General features: G+C 48.9%; 1 protein-coding gene across 2 annotated transcripts in view; it reads right to left on the reverse strand.

Annotated features, from left to right (window-relative positions):
* Nucleotides 1-17,382, reverse strand: part of PLEKHM1 (pleckstrin homology and RUN domain containing M1) — a 45,860-nt gene that overhangs the window by 12,591 nt on the left and 15,887 nt on the right. For both annotated transcript variants that reach the window (XM_080826722.1, XM_080826723.1), the window contains exons 5-7: nucleotides 15,072-15,480; nucleotides 5,005-5,275; nucleotides 1,418-2,338 (exon numbers count right to left, since the gene is read on the reverse strand). In XM_080826722.1, coding sequence (XP_080682848.1) covers nucleotides 1,418-2,338; nucleotides 5,005-5,275; nucleotides 15,072-15,480 — 1,601 coding nt within the window. The remainder of the gene's footprint in view (nucleotides 1-1,417; nucleotides 2,339-5,004; nucleotides 5,276-15,071; nucleotides 15,481-17,382) is intronic.

Consider the following 17,382-nt stretch of genomic DNA (forward strand, 5'->3'; position numbering starts at 1 on the left):
CTGCTACGTGCTCTTCTGTGGGGTGATTACAGAGTTTAAACAAGAGGAGATTCTAAAAGCACCCTGTATACCAGGAACACAGCTGAACATCAGCAGCGGGTATGAGCCAGGCCACAGAGCTGTGCTCGCGGCAGGAAGGAAGCCCAAGCTCCCCCGGGGCTGGCAGGTGACAGGCGCAGTGAGAGCTGCCCCTTGCCAGCATTGACACCCACTGGGGGACCCTCCTCACGGGCTTTGGGGGTCTGGCCTCCTCCCTGAGCCCAACACCCACAGGCTGAAGGTGCAAAGTGTGAGTGTTGGGGGCTGGCGGAGGGAGGGGGCGAGCAGGGACCTGAACATGTTTTCTGCAGGAAGAAAACCGCAGACCACTTCCTTCCAGATGCCCAAAGCAGACTTTTCCTTCTAGTCCCATAGGCGCCAGCCGACAGGACGGCCCTCAAGCCACTTGGAGCCAGGTCTCCTGCTGTGGCGCTCTGTAGCAGGGTGAAATTCTCACAGATGGCCTGGAGCACCCGTGGGGATGGAAATGGGTGTCTGGATTGGGGAGAAGAGCTGAAAATGGAACATGAGCCGTGGACTATCTCATGCCTTGAAAAGCAAGGCAGTGGAGAGGGCCTATGGGGACCTGAGCGGAGCAAGGTTCTAGGACTGTCGAGGTCCTCATCTGACTCCACCTCGGGATAGGTATTGTGAGGAATAAATGAAATAATCCAAATAAAGCAGCTGGCCCAGTGCCCCCTGTAGGAGAATCAGATCTGAGGACAGTAATGATATAGCAGGTGTATGGACTTGGAATAATACCCGTGATACATTCTTAAGTAGGAAAAAACCAAGTTGTAGGACAATATAGATAGCTGTGCTGTTTCAAACAGCGGCCACAAGCCACAGGTACCCATTTCAATTTAAATAACTTAAATTTAAATATGTTAAATTGAAAATTCAGTTCCTTCAGCCACATTAGCTGCACTTGGAGTACTCTGGAGCCACATGTGGCTTGACAGCAGAGATCTAGAACATTTTCATCATCAGATATAGTTCCACTGCACAGCCCTGGGATGTACGAGCCCACTTTTGTAACGGAAAAAGACTGTGTGCACTTGCGAAAGCATGCAGGAATCTTTGGAAGGGCGCCATGCCCCGCTCCAAAAGGATCGAACGATATGGTAATGTGATAACGAAGGGGGTGGAGAACAGAGCTCCCCTGATGGAACTCCCTAAGCAGAGAGCAGCACCGTGCAGAGCTGCCGCCCACAGGTTCCGACCCCTGGCAGCAGCGCTGGCCTCCGTGGGCACTGGGAAGAAGCAGGGGCTAAGCGCTGCCGCATCACAGGAGAACCTGCATCAGAAACCCTCCCACCTGAGGCAGAGGGAGGCGGGTGCACGGTAGGGGGGGTAGGGGGGCACAGCGAGTGGGCACCTGCACAGAAGCAGCCCTGGGAGTCCAGGCCTTTCTCCGTGGGGATGGCCACAAGGTACTGCAGGAGGAAGCCGTTCTCCCGCGTGGCAAACTTCAGCACCTCCTGACAGTTTTCGTCCAGACTCCCGCCCAGGGTCACGGCCTCCTCGGCTGTCTCCAGGTAGGACGCCAGGACCTTGCGCACCAGATCCCTCCACAGGGCGGCCTCCTCAGCGCTCCCGGCCTGCAGCTTCAGGACGGCCTTGGCCGTGATGATTTTGAAGAAGGAGGGGCCCCCAAGGCTCGTGTCTGGCAGGATGTCTCGGATGGTCTCAATTCCATGGCTGTCACTTAACATCTTCTCATTGTTTCTCACTCGGAAGCATTTCAGAGACTCCAAGGAGAGGGAAAAAATATAGGGCATCCAGGTCCTGTCCGTGTACAGGTACAGAATGGATTCTTTGATAGCGTCTGGCTCGGGATCTTGGGCAGAGGACCAACAGAATTGTGTGGCCTGGAGGGTTTCAGGCTCGGGGAGCAGGTCTGGGTGGGAGGGGAGGCCGCCCTGGGGGGCATCCGGGGGGTCCTCAGGCAGCTCGGGGTACTGGATGTTCACCCACTCATCCTCCTGCTGCGGCCGGCACTTCTGCAGGGCCTCCCGCACACGGTCCAGCCAGTCCTCGGCCTCATCCTGGGAGGACGCCCGCAGGGCCAGCTTCCTGCCAGAGAAGACCAGCTCGAAGCGGCCATCGCTGTGCGCCGGCCCCACAGACTCGCAGCGCAGCAGGGAGCACGTCTCCACGCAGGTGCGCTCCTCGGTGTTCAGGTAGAGGCGGAACTCCAGGGGCGAGAGCTCACAGAAGAGCTCCTTCCAAATGCCCATGGCCCCCCGCCGCTCCACGGTGCCCAGCTTCATGAGACCCCGGAACGGGTTGGACAGTCCTGGGGACAGAAAGAGGCGCTTTAGACTGCGGGCCATTCCCCCACCCCCGTCCTCACCCTCCGCTGCTGACCTTGTTCCTGAATTTTACTGAGACAAAAAAAGGACTCAAAAGATTACCTCCACAGACCCCTTACTCTGGCACCGGTACCCACAATCTGACCTGCCCCTTGTCACAAAGGACGAACTGACGGCTCAGTCTGAGGCCAACCCCTCTGTTTGTGCTGGGGACACTCCTCCCCACTCCCCCGCCTACTCAAGGACAAGGACGTCTCTCCAACAATCCTCCCTCCCTCTCCCGTGTCACTGCTTTCTCTCTTCCTTCCCGGATCATTCCCTCCAGCACACAAACATGCTGTTATTTCTGCCATCTTTAAAAATAGCTTTCTTGATGGCACTCACATCTCTAATTACTACCCTGTTCCTCCGTCCCCCTTTACAGAAAACCCCCTGAGGAGGTATCAAAACTGTCTCTAGTTCCCTTGCTCCCGTTCCATCTTGAATCTGCTCCAGTCAGGCGTCTGACCCCTCCTTCCACTGAAACTGCACTTGGGAAGCCCCATGCCCTCCTTGTCACTAACTCCAAAGGCTAATCGTTGGTCCCCATCTGGCCTGACCCATCAGCGTCACTGGAGAGAGCTGAGCCCCCCTTCTTTCCCTTGGCTGCTGAGGTGCCACTCTGGGTCTTTCTCCGCCCTAACAGGCCACTCTTCTGTTCCCCGGGCTCGTTCCTCCTTCTCTTCCTGACATCTCAACACGGGAGCACCCCTGAGCTCACTCCTGGGTCCTCTCCTCCATCAACACCCACCTCCTACCTCGTCTTGCCCACTCGCAGGGCTTTATGCCAACAAGGCCCGGTTTTTATCTCCAACCTGAACCTTGCCCTTGAACCTCAGATTCAGATCTCCACCTGCTCCATGTATGTCTAATATCTAAAAAGCACCTCAAAGATGAATGCCTGAAAATGAATTCCTGACCCTCCCACTGCAGACCGGCTTCTCTCCCAACATTCCTCATCTCATAAATGGCACACTATCCTTCCAGCTGTTTGGGCTAAAAACCTTGGAGTTGTCCTTGATTTCCTTTCTTCCACGTCACACATGCAGTCTCTCTGCACATCTTGCTGGCGTTATCTGGAACACCCCACTTCTCACCACCTACACCACTACCACACGGGCTCAGGCGGCCGTCACCCCTGGCCTGGAGGATGGCAACAGCCACCTGGCTGGTCTCCCTCCCTGAGGTCCTTCAACATATGAGCCAGGATGACTCCCCATTTAAAGGGAGTCAGATCACGTCCCTCTGCCCCAAATCCCGCAGTGGCTGCCATCTCCCTCAGAACGAAAGCTAAGGCCCCTCCTGGGGCCCGTGAGGCCCTCCGTCACTCTGCCCTCATCTCTAACCACTCTCTCCAACTCCTCGGTTTCCCAGACACATGCCCAGTGCAGGGGCTTTGCATTTGTTCCCCTGCTTGAGACATAAAGGTTGCCCCGTGCCTCCTTCCCTCCCTCCCTTCCCATCTCCTCAAAGGTCATCTTATGTGTGAGGGCTTCCCTGGCCATCCCACATGAAACAGTACACTCCCCACCTTGGTGCTCCCCAATTTACTCTTCTCCATAGCAATGACTGTCACTGGCCCATACCATGCATTTATTTGTACATTCTCTTATTTCCTGCCTCTTGCACTAGGATGTAAGTCTGTGAAGACAGAGACTTTGTTTTGCTTCCTGCTGTGTCCCCAACACCTAGAACAGGCTGGCATGTCACAGAAAACCATCTGCTAAATGAGCGGATGCCCAACCCGCACACACTGCTCAGTGCTCCCTGTTTCACAGGGGTCTGCTGCCAACTGGGGGTCCATAGGACACACAGTTCTCTCTTGCCCAGCCTGGAGTAGCCTTGGAGATTTCAAATACCTGTACAGGGTCTTCCTACCCTTTGGGGAACCTGACTGGCCTGGGCATGAAGCACACCTGTTCTGGCACAGTTACAGTCACCACGTGGACTTTAAGAAAAACCTAAATGAAGCAAGTATGGAGACCAGAGCTCTACCTATACTCCCCAAGCTAGGAACCCGGCCAGAACTGTCTGCTGGCTCACTGCAGACGGAGCGAGAAAGAGACTGACTCCAGGGCATGCTTTTTTCTTTGTTTTATGGGGGTTGTGGAAAAACTAGGTTATAGTTATTGACCACTGTCTAGAATCTCACAGGGCATGGAAATCGAGCTGGCCTCACTATCAATGGCACAGAGAGGACACTAACCAGAGAGCAGAGCTGATATACCCCACAGGAGCTATTAAACCAACCATCTGAGATAAAGGTCTTGAGAAGGGACATCAAAATGCCTTCGAGGGGCAGGGTTTGCTCTGGGCTCCAGGCAGAACCCAGGGTTTCGTAAAATCATACGACTTCCAGGAAAAAGTTGCCATATTTCACTACATGAAATAGGTTTTTGAGCATTACCTTGCTGAGATTTTACGAGAAAATATAGTACACTTTTCCTGAAATGCTTTCCTGAATTACTCCGCAAGGGTGCTCCTTTTGACATTTGGGGAAGAGGCGCTGCCTGTGAGAAGACCACCCCCCACCCCCCAGAGGCCAGCAGTCCCGCTCTCTGGAAGGCGCTGCCCCGCGCGGCCAGGTCACTGGGAGCCTGAGGCCACCTACCCATCTGCCGGCGGTGCACCACCCGGAAGTTCTTATGCTCCTGCGCCGCGGCTGTCCTGCTCTTCCTGCTTCCCGGGGAAGGCACACATGCTTTGTCTAAGGCCCCCGTGGAGAAGCTTTTTCTTGGTCCTTGAGAAAAATGCCGGAGGAGACTGGACCTCGACTCTGGCGTCCCTCCAGAAGAAGCCACGGAGCGTTCTGAGGGGCTGTCTGGGGGCGGCTCCTGGGGAGGCCGGTAGAAGTCATCCTCGGAGATCCAGCTCTTACTTTTCTAGTGGGAAAGGAGTAGACAGGTTTGTTTCTTTCTTTTTTCAAGATTTATTATTTTTTAAAGATTTTATTTATTTATTTGAGAGAGCGAGAGTGAGAGAGATCGTGAGCAGGTGGGGAAGAGCAGAGGGAGAGGCAGACTCCCAGCTGAGCAGGGAGCCCGATGGGGGACTCGATCCCGGAACCCTGGGATCATGACCTGAGCCGAAGCAGACCCTTAACCGACTGAGCCACCGGGGCACTCCAGAGGTGGTTTTTGAAGCTTTTTAGGAACATCTTTATTGAGACACAATTCACGTATCATTAAATTAACCCATTTCAAGTGTCCAGTTTAATGGTTTCAGTGTGTTCACAGAGTTGTGCAACCATCACCACAATCTAAGTTTAGAACGTTTTCATTCCTCCAGAAAGAAAGCCCATGCCCATGAGCGGTCACTCCTCATTTCCCCTCAACTGCTCCAGTTCTAGGCAAGCAATAATCTACTTTCTGTTTCCAAAGATTTGTCCATTCTGGACATTTCGTATAAATGGAATCTTCTAACACATGATCTTTGTGTCGGCCTTCTTCCCCTTAGCACGTGTTTTCAGGATCTGTCCTGGTTACAGCAGCTGTGAGGACTTCATTCCTCTTTATGACTAAATGGTATCCCAAGGTACGGACGTACCACACTGTTTGCTCACAGGCTGATGGGCATTAGGGTTGTTTCCCCTTCTGGCAATTATGAATAATGCTGCTGTGAACACTCATGTCCAAGATTTTATATGGATGTTTGTTTTCCATTTCCTTGGGCACGTACCCGTGAGAGGAACAGACGGGTCACATGGTAACTATGTTTAACTTTCTGAGGAATTTCCAAACTGTTTTCCATAGTGGCTGCACCATTTTACATGCCCACCGGCCATGTAGAGGATTCCAATTTCTCCATATCCTCTCCACCATTTTTTGCTGTCTGTCTGTTTGCTTATGGCCATCATGATGGGCGTGAAGTACCATCTTGCGGTTTGGGTTTGCAATCTCCCCAGTGTCTAACGACACAGCAACCTTTCTTGTGCCTTGTGGACATTGGTATATCTTCTTTGGAGAAATGTCTATTCAAATCCTTTGCCCATTCTTAAATTGGTTTGTCTTTTTGTTTCTGTGTTATAGATGGAATTGTGTTCCCAACCACGATATGTTAAAACCCTAACCCCCAGTCTCTCAGAACGTGACCTTTGGAAGTAGGGTTGTTGTAGATATAATTAGTTAAGAGGAGGTCATGCTAGGGGAAGGTGAGCCCTTCATTCAGTGTGATTAATGTTCTTATAAGAGAAGAAAAGACACACACACACACACACACACACACACACACACACACAGAGAGAAGAGAATTCCAAGTGAAGACAGAGACACAAAGTGAGAAAGTCACTTGATGACAGAGGCAGAGCTGGGAGTGATGGGTCTTTGAGCCAAGGAACAACAGGGATTGCTGGCAACCCCGAGCTGAGAGAAGGGTGCAGAACAGATTCTTTCTCAGGACCTCCAGACGGTTCCTGCCATCTGGATTTTGGACTGCAAGCCTCCAGAACTATCAGAGAATGCATTTCTGTTGTTTTGAGCTATCCAATTTACGGTACTTCATTACAGAGGCCTTAGGAAACAAATACAAGTTGTAAGGGTTCTTTATATACTTAGGATATTTGGGATACTAAGCCCATACCATATACAAGGTTTGCAAATAATTTCTCCAATTCTGGGAGCTGTCTTTTCACTTTCTTGCTGGTGCCTTTTGAGGCACGAAATTTTAAAATTGTGCTGAAGTCCAATGCATCTATTTTTTCTTTTGTCTCTGCCTTTGGTGTTATGTTAAGACACCACTGTCTAAGTCAAATTACAAAGATTTGGTCCTAAAAGCTTTATGGTTTAGCTCTTACATTTAGGTCTATAATCTATTTTGAATTAATTTTTGCTTATGGTGTGAGGAAGGGGTCCCCCTTTATTCTTTTGCATGTGGATATCCTGTTATCCCAGCACCAATTGTTGAAGAGCTGTAGAGTTTTCCCGCCCTGCTTATAGGGTTTGAGATGAGGGAGGCATGGGTAAATGGGACCCAGAGGCCTCACCGGCACCTCTGCTGGGGCTCCTCACTTCTGAGGAGGCCCATGAAGCCCCAGACAGCCAGGCCCTGCCCCTTCCCTTCTGTTGCTGTCTGAGTCTGAAGTTGCTCGCCAGTTGGGAGAAGTGGGGTGGGTGTGGGGTCAGGGGATTGTGGGAATGGATTTTAGCTTTTTCTTCTTCACTATTCAAGCACTCCCTGCCTTTCTGTGCCTAAGCATGGACGAGCAGAGGCAAGAAGAAAGCTGGTTGGACTGCCCTAAGTGGCTGTCTATACAGAGGAAATGACTCACACAAGGGGTGGGCCCAGTCCAGCTGTTTTGTTAAGTGTCACCAACCTCACCCTGAAGTTGCTATTTCCAACCCCTAAATCAGATTGCCCTCCCTGCTCTCAGAGACAAGGAAGGGGAGCAGGGCTGGGACTGCCCTAGAAGAGTCGGTTTGGCCGGTTTAATCCATTCTGATGCTAGATGTCTCCTTAAGCCAAGAGTGGAGAGCTCTGAGTCAGGAGTGTGGGGGCCTCACAATGCTGGGCTTCCAGGGCTTCCTCTAAAAACCCTCCAAATTAGCAGATGCTTCCTTCTGTCAATGCCAGGACAATGTGTCAATCCGGGTGGCTACTTGAGGGCCACCTGCAACACAGGATTCTGAGCAAAGCCTGCCTAGGCCACAGAGACCCAGGGGAGCTCCCTTAGGAAAGTGGACAGGAGGAGCCTCACAGAGCCGGGGGTACCTACCTGGGAAGTCTTGTGGCCTCCCATCCCCAGCTAATGGCTCCAGTGGGAAAGGACAATATTCCTTAAGTCTCAGCCCAGGGGTCATCCATCACCTCCTCCTGGAAGCTTTCCTTATTATTCCCCAGTCTACACTCCTCCCACATCCCAGCTGGCTCAGGGACCCCTCTGGGCTCCCATGACATTCTTTGCTTACCCTAGCCCTAGTACCTATGAAGCTGTTTGCAATCTTTCATTTTTCTCCCCCCCACCTTTTTTTTTTAAAGATTTTTATTGATTTATTTGTCAGAGAGAGAGAGAGAGAGACAGCGATAGAGGGAACACAAGCAGGGCGAGTGGGAGAGGAAGAAGCAGGCTGAGCAGGGAGCCTGATGCGGGGCTCGATCCCAGGACCCAGGATCATGACCTGAGCCGAAGGCAGACGCTTAACGACTGAGCCACCCAGGTACCCCGTCTTTCATTTTTCTTAATGCCTGGCACAGAGTTATAACAGATGAGGGAATAAATCTTGACTATCCAAATGTCTTCTGCATGAAATAAGAAGGGTAGGGTGAAGGGATGAGAAGGAAGGAGACAAATGTGAATTGTGAGGTGATGATCATTGGTGAGGGCTTCTCTCTCCGAAGAGGTGAGGGAGACTACTAGGAAATGTTCAGACACGGGCCAGTGGCCATAGGTCAGTCACCAGGAAATGATACTCCAGGGAAAATCTTTTGTTCTCTTAGGCAACAGAGAAAAAACAGTGGGAACATTGGGTCCTTGGAGCTTTTGTGCACAGGCCTGGAGGGAGCTCTCTGCAGCTGTGCCCCAGCCCGGCCTCCCTCCCCCGCACCACACCATGAAGTGGGGAGGGCAGAGCACACCACTGTTGCCCTTCTCCCTCCCCTTTCCTACCACCTTCCTACCTTCTGCTCACCTAAGGCCCCACATCTGGCCGGTTCCCTGTCCCTGTAACAGTGGGGGAAACCACCACCAAGCAAGGGTCTGAGCCAGAGCAGCACCTGCCGCTAGGGACCCCAGACAGAGGAATGCCACTTGAGCTATTAAAGGTACAGTAGGCCATAAACAACAGCCAAGTCTCAGAGGGGAGTCTGGCTGAGGAGAGAGATACTAGGCATCTGGACTATTTTCAGGAAAAGTGCTTTTTAGCCAGTTTAGCCTCGTTACGTCACGCGAAGAGATTTCGCCTGCACTCCTGTGTGGGGGAGGGGACCACATGGCACAGGCGGTGACGAGGGGACCACATGAGGGTAGTGATCAGGATGAAGTTTTAGAATTCAGACTGTCCTCTGGAATGAAACTGAGAAATCAATTCACAACCCCCCAGATTCCACAAATAAAAGTTCCCTTAACTCCCCCACTCCCTACTCCTTTCCTTCCCAGCTCTTGTCACCAGCGTAGTCATGATGTGGGTAGTGACTTGTCTAATCCAGTGTCTGTCTGCAAGGAGCAGGGCCCGTGCCCATCCTGTTACTTCACTGCACCAAGCACGGTGCTTGGCCCAGAGCAGGGCCTTATTTTGAGTGAATTGAAAATAATGGTCTTGGGGCACCTGGGTGGCTCAGTGGGTTAAGTAAGCCTCTGCCTTTGGCTCAGGTCATGATCTCAGGGTCCTGGGATCGAGCCCCGCATCAGGCTGTCTGCTCAACAGGGAGCCAGCTTCCTCCTCTCTACCTGCCTCTCTGCCTACTTGTGATCTCTCTCTCTGTCAAAAAAAAAAAAAAAAAAAAAAAAAAAAGGAAAGAAAATAATGGTCTTTCTTTAATGAAAGACTGAATGGCTCTCATGATGATACAACTTGTTAGTGACTACCCTCTACTCCCCACACTGTCCACCCCACACTCCCCAAGTGTCAAATAAATAGCAGTGACCCAGTGTCTGATGCACAGAAAGATGAGAACAACAGAGGCGACACACGGGGCAGGGCACTACCCTGTCTGAGGGCTGGGGGTGCACTGGACCAGTGTGAGCCCAGAGGCTGCTACCGAGTGCACGGTGGAGTGGGTCCTGTGGCCCTCAGCAACCTGACTCCCCTGAGGCCGGCAGTGAGGCAGAGCCTGCCCTGGTCAGACCAACTAGCCCACCCTGTGCACCTGATGGTGTACTTTTCAGTGTAAACTTACAAGTTAGCATCTCTAGAGTGTCTGAGAGTTCGAGAACTATTAATTATGCCTATACTCTCCCAGGTACAGTGCTCAGAGCTGACATTACAGAGGGGAGCAGACATGTTGTTTTATATCATAGAGCCAATATGCGAGTCCCAGGGCAGAAAATATACAAGTAGACAGATCAAGAGACAATATGATTTCACACAGTGATGCGTGTTATAAACAAAGTAAAGCAGGCAAATGGGAAAGGGAGTCCCTGGGGATGGTGCTTTTGAGCACCATCAAGAAAGGCGGAGATAAAGGCGAGGAAAAGGAGCGAGCTGGGAAAGGGTCCCGGCAGCAAATGGAAAAGCCTGAGGCTGGAAGGAGCTTTTTTTGTCAGGAGCTGCAAGGAGGCCAGAACGTCAACACTCGGTGAGAAGAGGAGCATGGGTGACAAGCTGCCCTGTCCCATCAGCTCTGGGATCCTGGCAAGGCTGGAGTGAACTCAACTCGGTCAATGCCACCCCGTGGAGCCCTGCGGGGGCACACAGCCACAGACCCTAGGGAGAGCCCTCTGCTGCCAGCTCAAGGTACGGGCTGCGGAGCTTTTCTCCTTCACCCTTCAGAGTGATGAAAGTTGTCTGCTCATAACCTTTAGGGTCCTGTGACATTCTGGGCCCTGAGGCAATCCTCAGGACAGTAAAAATGGAGAGTGTGACCCTCAATTACACAGTGACATGATTTACATAGTCATAGTCAGTAAGCGGAGCTAGTCCATCAGATATCCCTATGGAAAAACATGACGTTTGGATCCTACCTCACACCATACACAAAAATTAATCCCAGAGGGATCATAAACCTAATTGCAAAAGGAAAAACAGTAAAGCTTCTAGATGAAAATACAGGGGTTTTCAGTCTCACTGCTTTGGGTAGATAAAGAGTTTAAAAAAAGACCCAAAACATACTAACCACAGAGAGACTGATAAATTGAAGATTAAAATCAAGAACTTCTGTTCCATGAAAGATACCATTAAGAGATTTAAAAGGCAAGCCAGAGACTCAAAGAAGACATCTACTATATGTATTTATGCTATATATTTTTTTCTCTAATAAATGACCTATTCATAGTACATAAAGAGTCCCTACAAAAAAAAATAAGGTAAATACACACAACTCAATTTAAGAATGAAACAATGACTTAAACACTTCCATAAGAGGACTGGCCAATAAGGAAACAAGAAGGTATCAAAATCTTTGGTCATCAGGGGAATGCAAATTAAACCACAGTGAGGGGCGCCTGGGTAGTGCAGTGGGTTAAGCATCTGACTCTCGGTTTCAGCTCAGGTTGTGATCTCAGAGTCCTGGGATCGAGCCCTGCATCTGGCTCTGTGCTCAGTGAGAAGTCTGCTTAAGACTCTCTCCCTCTGCCCCCTCCAACCCCCTCCCACATGTGCATGTGCTCTCTCTCAAATAAATAAAATCTTAAAAAAAACCACAGTGAGATACCACTACATACCTTTTAAAGTGGCTAAAAATAAGACTGATGACACCAGTGGCTTGGATAAAGAGCAATGAAAATGCTCATGTACTGGGGCACCTGGGTGGCTCAGTGGGTTAAAGCTTCTGCTTTTGGCTCAGGTCATGATCCCAGGGTCCTGGGATCGAGCCCCGCATCGAGTTCTCTGCTCAGCAGGGAGCCTGCTTCCCCCACCCTCTCTCTGCCTGCCTCTCTGCCTACTTGTGATTTCTGTCAAATAAATAAATAAAATCTTAAAAAAAAATGCTCACGTATTGCTAGGATGAGTACAAGTCAGTACAAGCACTGTTAGAAAATGCTTGGCAGTAGCTACTAAAGGTAAACATGCGCCTACCCAATGACCTGGCAATTCCACTCCTAGATATACCCACAGAAATGAGTACAGAGAGTCACTGAAAGGCAAGTGCAAGAATGTTCACAGCAGCTTTCATCATAATAGCCAGAACCTGGAAACAACCCAAATGTCTATTAGCGGGAGAATGGATAGATGCATTGGGATATAGTCTGACAATGGAATACTACAGAACAATGGAAAAGAATGGACTATAGCCTCGCGCTAAATGTGCAGGTTAATCTCACAGACAAATGCTCAGTGAAAGAAGCAAGTGTACATATTGTACAAATTCATTGATATGAATGAAGTTCAACAACAGGAAAATGAATCTGTGGGGCTAGAAGTCAGAATGGAGGCTTCCTTTGGAAGGGAACAATGGCAGAAGGCATGAGAGAGCCTTCTGGTGGGTTGGAAAGGGTCTATATTTTATTTATTTATTTATTTATTAAAAAGCTTATTTATTTTTTTAAAGATTTTATTTATTTGAGATAGAGATTTTATTTATTTGAGATAGAGAGAAAGAGAGTGAACACAAGCAGGGGGAGTGGCAGGCAGAGGGAGAGAGATAAGCAGGCTCCCCGCTGAGCAGAGAACCCCATGTGGGGCTTGATCCCAGGACCGAAGGATCTTCTAAGGGGGAGATTTTAGTCTTTTTAACAAACGGTGCTGGTACAATTGGCTATCCATATGCAAAAGAATCAATTTGGACCCATCCTTATACCATATACAAAAATCAACTCAAAAGGGATCATAGATATAAACAGAAGAGGTACAACCATAACATTTTTAGAAGAACAGATAAGAGTAAATCTTTGTGACCTTGAATTAGGGAATGAGTATAGATATGACACCAAAAGCACAAATGATGAAAGAAAAAAACCAGATAAATTGGATGATATCAAAACTAAAAACATTCATGCTGTGATACCACCAAGAAAATTAAAAGATAACTCACAGGATGGGAGAAAATAGTTGCTAATTATGTATCCAATAAGGGTATAGAATCCAGAATATATAAAGAACTATTATGACTCAATAATAAAAAGACCAAAAAAATCCTACTTAAAAATGGGCCAAGCTTTTGAACAGACATTTCTCCAAAGCAGATACATAAATGGCCAAAAGGCACGGAGAAAGAGGATACTCCACATCATTAGTCATTAAAGAAAAGCAAATCAAAACCATAATGAGATACTACTCCTTACCCCCTAGGATAGCTATAATAACAATTTTTATGGAGACAATAAGATCTGTTGGTGAGGATGCAGAAGAAAACACTGCTGGTGGGAATATAAAATGGGAGCTGCTTTGGAAAACAGTTTGGCAGTTCCTCAAAAGGTTAAATGTAGAATTACCATGTGACCCAGAAATTCTACTGCTCAGTATGCACCCAAGACAATTAAAAATCTATATCCACACAAAAACGTATGCATGAATGTTCACTGCAGTTTTACTTGTAATAGCCAAAATATGGGGCAAAAACCAAATGTCTATCAACTGATGAAGGACAAAATAAAACGTAACGTGTTCATATAATGGAATCTAATCTACAACGAATTATTACTAACTGAAGTACAGATCAGGCTACAAAGGGGAAAAATCCTGAAAATAATATGTTAATGGGAAGAACCCAGTCACAAAAAGACTACATATTACATGATTCCATTTACATGAAATGTCCAGAAGAGCAAATCTATAGACAAAGGAGATGAGCTGTTGCCAGGGGATGACAGGAGTGAGGGGGGAGGAGAATCGGATGGGGAGTCACTGCTAATGGCAAGGGGTTTCTCTGATGCAGGATGAAAATGTTTTCAAGTTAGATCGTAGTGACAGTTGCACAACCTTGCAAATATAAGAAAAAAGTTGAATTATACACTTCGATTAGGTTAATTATATCTAATACGAGTTATAGCTCAAAAAAGCTGTTAAAAACAAGGGTGTGTGTGCGTGTGTCTCCTAGTCTGTTTCATGGCCTTGGCCCCATCCTGAGTTATAGGACCTGGAAGCTACAGGCCAGATGAGAGATACGCACGGATGGAGCTGAAAAAGCAAGACTATCTCCCAACACGAACCCCAGACAGCAGCTGAGATAAACTCAGGGCTTTGTGTGTCCGTGTGCACACGGGCATACAGCTTCCGACCCAGGCTGTTCATGACACAAGACAAATGTGGAATGGCCAAACAGTTTGGGTCCACAGCTTTGATGACAGTTCTCAAGCCTCGGACCCATGGCTCTGCCCAGAAGATTCCCAAGGTTGGCTTCCCTCGGGTTATCCACAAAGTAGACTGGCTTATATTAGAATAGCACTGCCTAACAGAAATAGAATGCCAGTCTTGTGTGTCATTTTAAAATGTTCTGCTAGCCACATTTTTAAAATGTAAAAAGAAACAGGTGAAATTTTGGATAATATAGTTAACCCAATATATCAAAAATATTTTCATTTTAACATGTAATCAGTGAAACTTTATTGAGATATTTCACATTCTTTTTTTCATACTAAGTCTTCAAAATGCAGTGTTTATTTTACACAGCTTATCTCAGTTTGGACTAGCCACATTTTAAGTGCTCACTGAGCAGCCACGTGTGGCTCGTGGCTGCCATACTGGTCAGCGCAGTCCTAAGTGTGGTTCATGTTGCAAGACTCAGTATTCTCAAAGCCTGGTATTTTAGATGATATGAATTTAAAAATAACAGGTGCTAAGGAGGAAACCAAGGCCCAGTGAGGTGAAGTGCCCGGCCTGAGGCCTTACGCTGATAAGTGCCAGTGGTTAAGAACAAGAGCAGAGTCTATGGTCAGATGAGAATTATCTTCTTGATGGGGTCGATGTGGGATGACAAGAGACAACCGTGGGAAGGGACTGGCACAGTGCCTGGCTCACATCCACCAAGAGACATGAGGGGCTAACACGGAGAAGGCAGAGACCCCTCAGGGTCACGAGCCCGAGATGCCCTGTACCAGCTCTGAGACAGTTCCCCAGGGCCGCCCCCTGAAAAGCTTGCACCACTCACCGGACTGGTGGGTGAGGACACCTCAAGGCTCCACGCAGCTCCGTCATCCTCCAGGGGCTTCTGCTGGCCACTCGCCTGGACCAGTGCTTGGGCTGGCACTCTCATGGGACTGCCAGGCTGCTGACCCAAAGCACTTCCCAAAGGGACAGCTTGGGCAGTGCCCAACAGCGGCAGGCCCAGGGCGCCAGGGGCCCGGGCAGGGGGCTCCTGCTTGCGATGCCCATCCGGAGCCACAGGGGACGCCTGCGCTGGGAGGGGCTCTTCGGGCCCATCAGACGGGATGCTGGCCTCCGGGCCAGGGAGGGAGAGTGAGGCCAGCCCAGTGGGAATCTCTGCTTCTCCACCGAGTCCGCCTGGTCCGTTGGTTGGCACAGAGTTCACCTGGGCTTTGCTGAATTCCGACAGCACCCTAGAAGTTTTTAAACAAAGAAACCTGTGTGACAGGTTGTCTGTGAGAATGCCCAAGGCTAGGGGGCAGTGGTTAAGATTGGAAAACTGCTCTTTTGTGATTTCAGAAACAAAACAAACAACATTCTCTTCACCGTCCATTGCTCCTTTGCTCCCACACAGCCCTCTTCTGACAGGCCTCACGAAACTTCTCCCCGGCTGGGACTCAGAACCCACTCCTGGGACCCAGACTGAGCGGAAGTGAGGACCCACTCTGTTCCTGGGACAGTAAGTAGACAGCAGCGTTGGGGGGGAGGTGCGAGGGCCCGGCCGCCTTGGAGCCAGACTGCAGGTGGAGTCTGAGAAGCCTGCTGTGCCCAGGGCCTGCCGCCGGAGATCAGAGTACACAAGGTACGTGAGTGTGTACACAAGCAGACACGGGCTGTGTGCCTGCTCACTCCTCCAGTGGGACTGGCTCTTTCTGCCCCTTGGGGGTGTACAGGGAATGCAGGGAGCCAGTGCTACTGCCTTTGTGTACACACGCACGCATGCATGCGCACACACACATGCATGGAAACATACTCCTGGGCCTTCTAAAATGAGCACTGGCTAGCGGCTGCTCCCCCTTCTCCTGAGGCTTCTGAGAATCCAAGTTCTGTTTCTCAAGTAAACCTATTTGCTGTCTCCTCCTCTGCTTATGAACCCAGTAGAGTATGTCATGGGCAAATGCAGGTTCATATGGCAACAAAGCTAGCTGGGCCCAAGAGACTGCATCTATCTGCCCTAATGGCTTAGACTGGGTCAGAAGGTATGTCAAATCCCCTTAATGCTGGCTTAGGGAAATGAGGATTTTAGAACTCACATTTTTACCCTGATGTCTTTTGGCCGAGATCTGCTCTTACTTACAACATCAAAACCCCAAACAACATTTCAAGACATGCTAGTTAGTCCAGGATTACCAGGATTACCATGCATTTATGGGCAACTGATTTTCAACCAAGACATTTCAGTAGGGGAAGAACAGACTTTTCAACAAATGGTGCTGGGATAAGTGAACAGTCCCCATGCAAAAGAATGAAGTTGGATTCCTTTCTCACATGATATAAAAAATGAACTCAAAATGGATCAAACACCTAAAGGTTAAGAGCTAAAACTATCAAACTCTCAGAAGGAAACAGGTATAAATCTTTGAATCAGGCAATGGTTTCTTATAATACGACATCCAATGGATAAGCACCCAATTAAAAAACAGGTAAGTTGGACCTCCTCAAAACTAAAAGCTTTTGTGCTTCAAAAGGATACTGTCAGGAAACTAAAAAGACAACCCACAGAATAGGAAAAAATATCTGCATATCTTATAGGCAAGTATTATCATATACCTGACAAAGCTCTTGCCTCCAGGACATACAGAGCTCTTAATTCGACAGTACGAGAACAAATAATCCAACTGAAAAATGGGCAAAGGAGGGGCACTTGGGTGGCTCAGTCAGTTAAGCGTTTGCCCTCAGCTCTGGGGTCCTGGGATCCAGCCCTGCATCGGGACCCCTGCTCAGGGAGAGGTCTTCTTCGACCCCTCTCTCTTCTCCCTTCCCCACCTCCCTGCTTGTGCTCTCTGTTCTCTCTCTCTCTCTCTCAAATAAACAATTAAAAAATATTTTAAAAAAAGAAAAATGGGCAAAGGATTTGCAGAGACATTTCTGTAAAGGCATACAAGTACCTTTAGAGCAATTACGTGAAAAGATGATGAATATCATTAAATAGTAGTGAAATAAAAATCAAAACCATAATAAGACGCTACTATAAGCCCACCAGGATTCCTGTAAAGAAAAGAGACAGAGAATACCAAGTGTTGGCAAAGATGTAGAGGAAGTGGAACTCTTACACACTGCTGGTAGAAATGTGAAATGCTGTAGCTTCTGTGGAG

Source organism: Martes martes, assembly GCF_963455335.1.
Source record: "Martes martes genome assembly, chromosome: 16".
In the NCBI taxonomy this organism is placed as follows: domain Eukaryota; kingdom Metazoa; phylum Chordata; class Mammalia; order Carnivora; family Mustelidae; genus Martes; species Martes martes.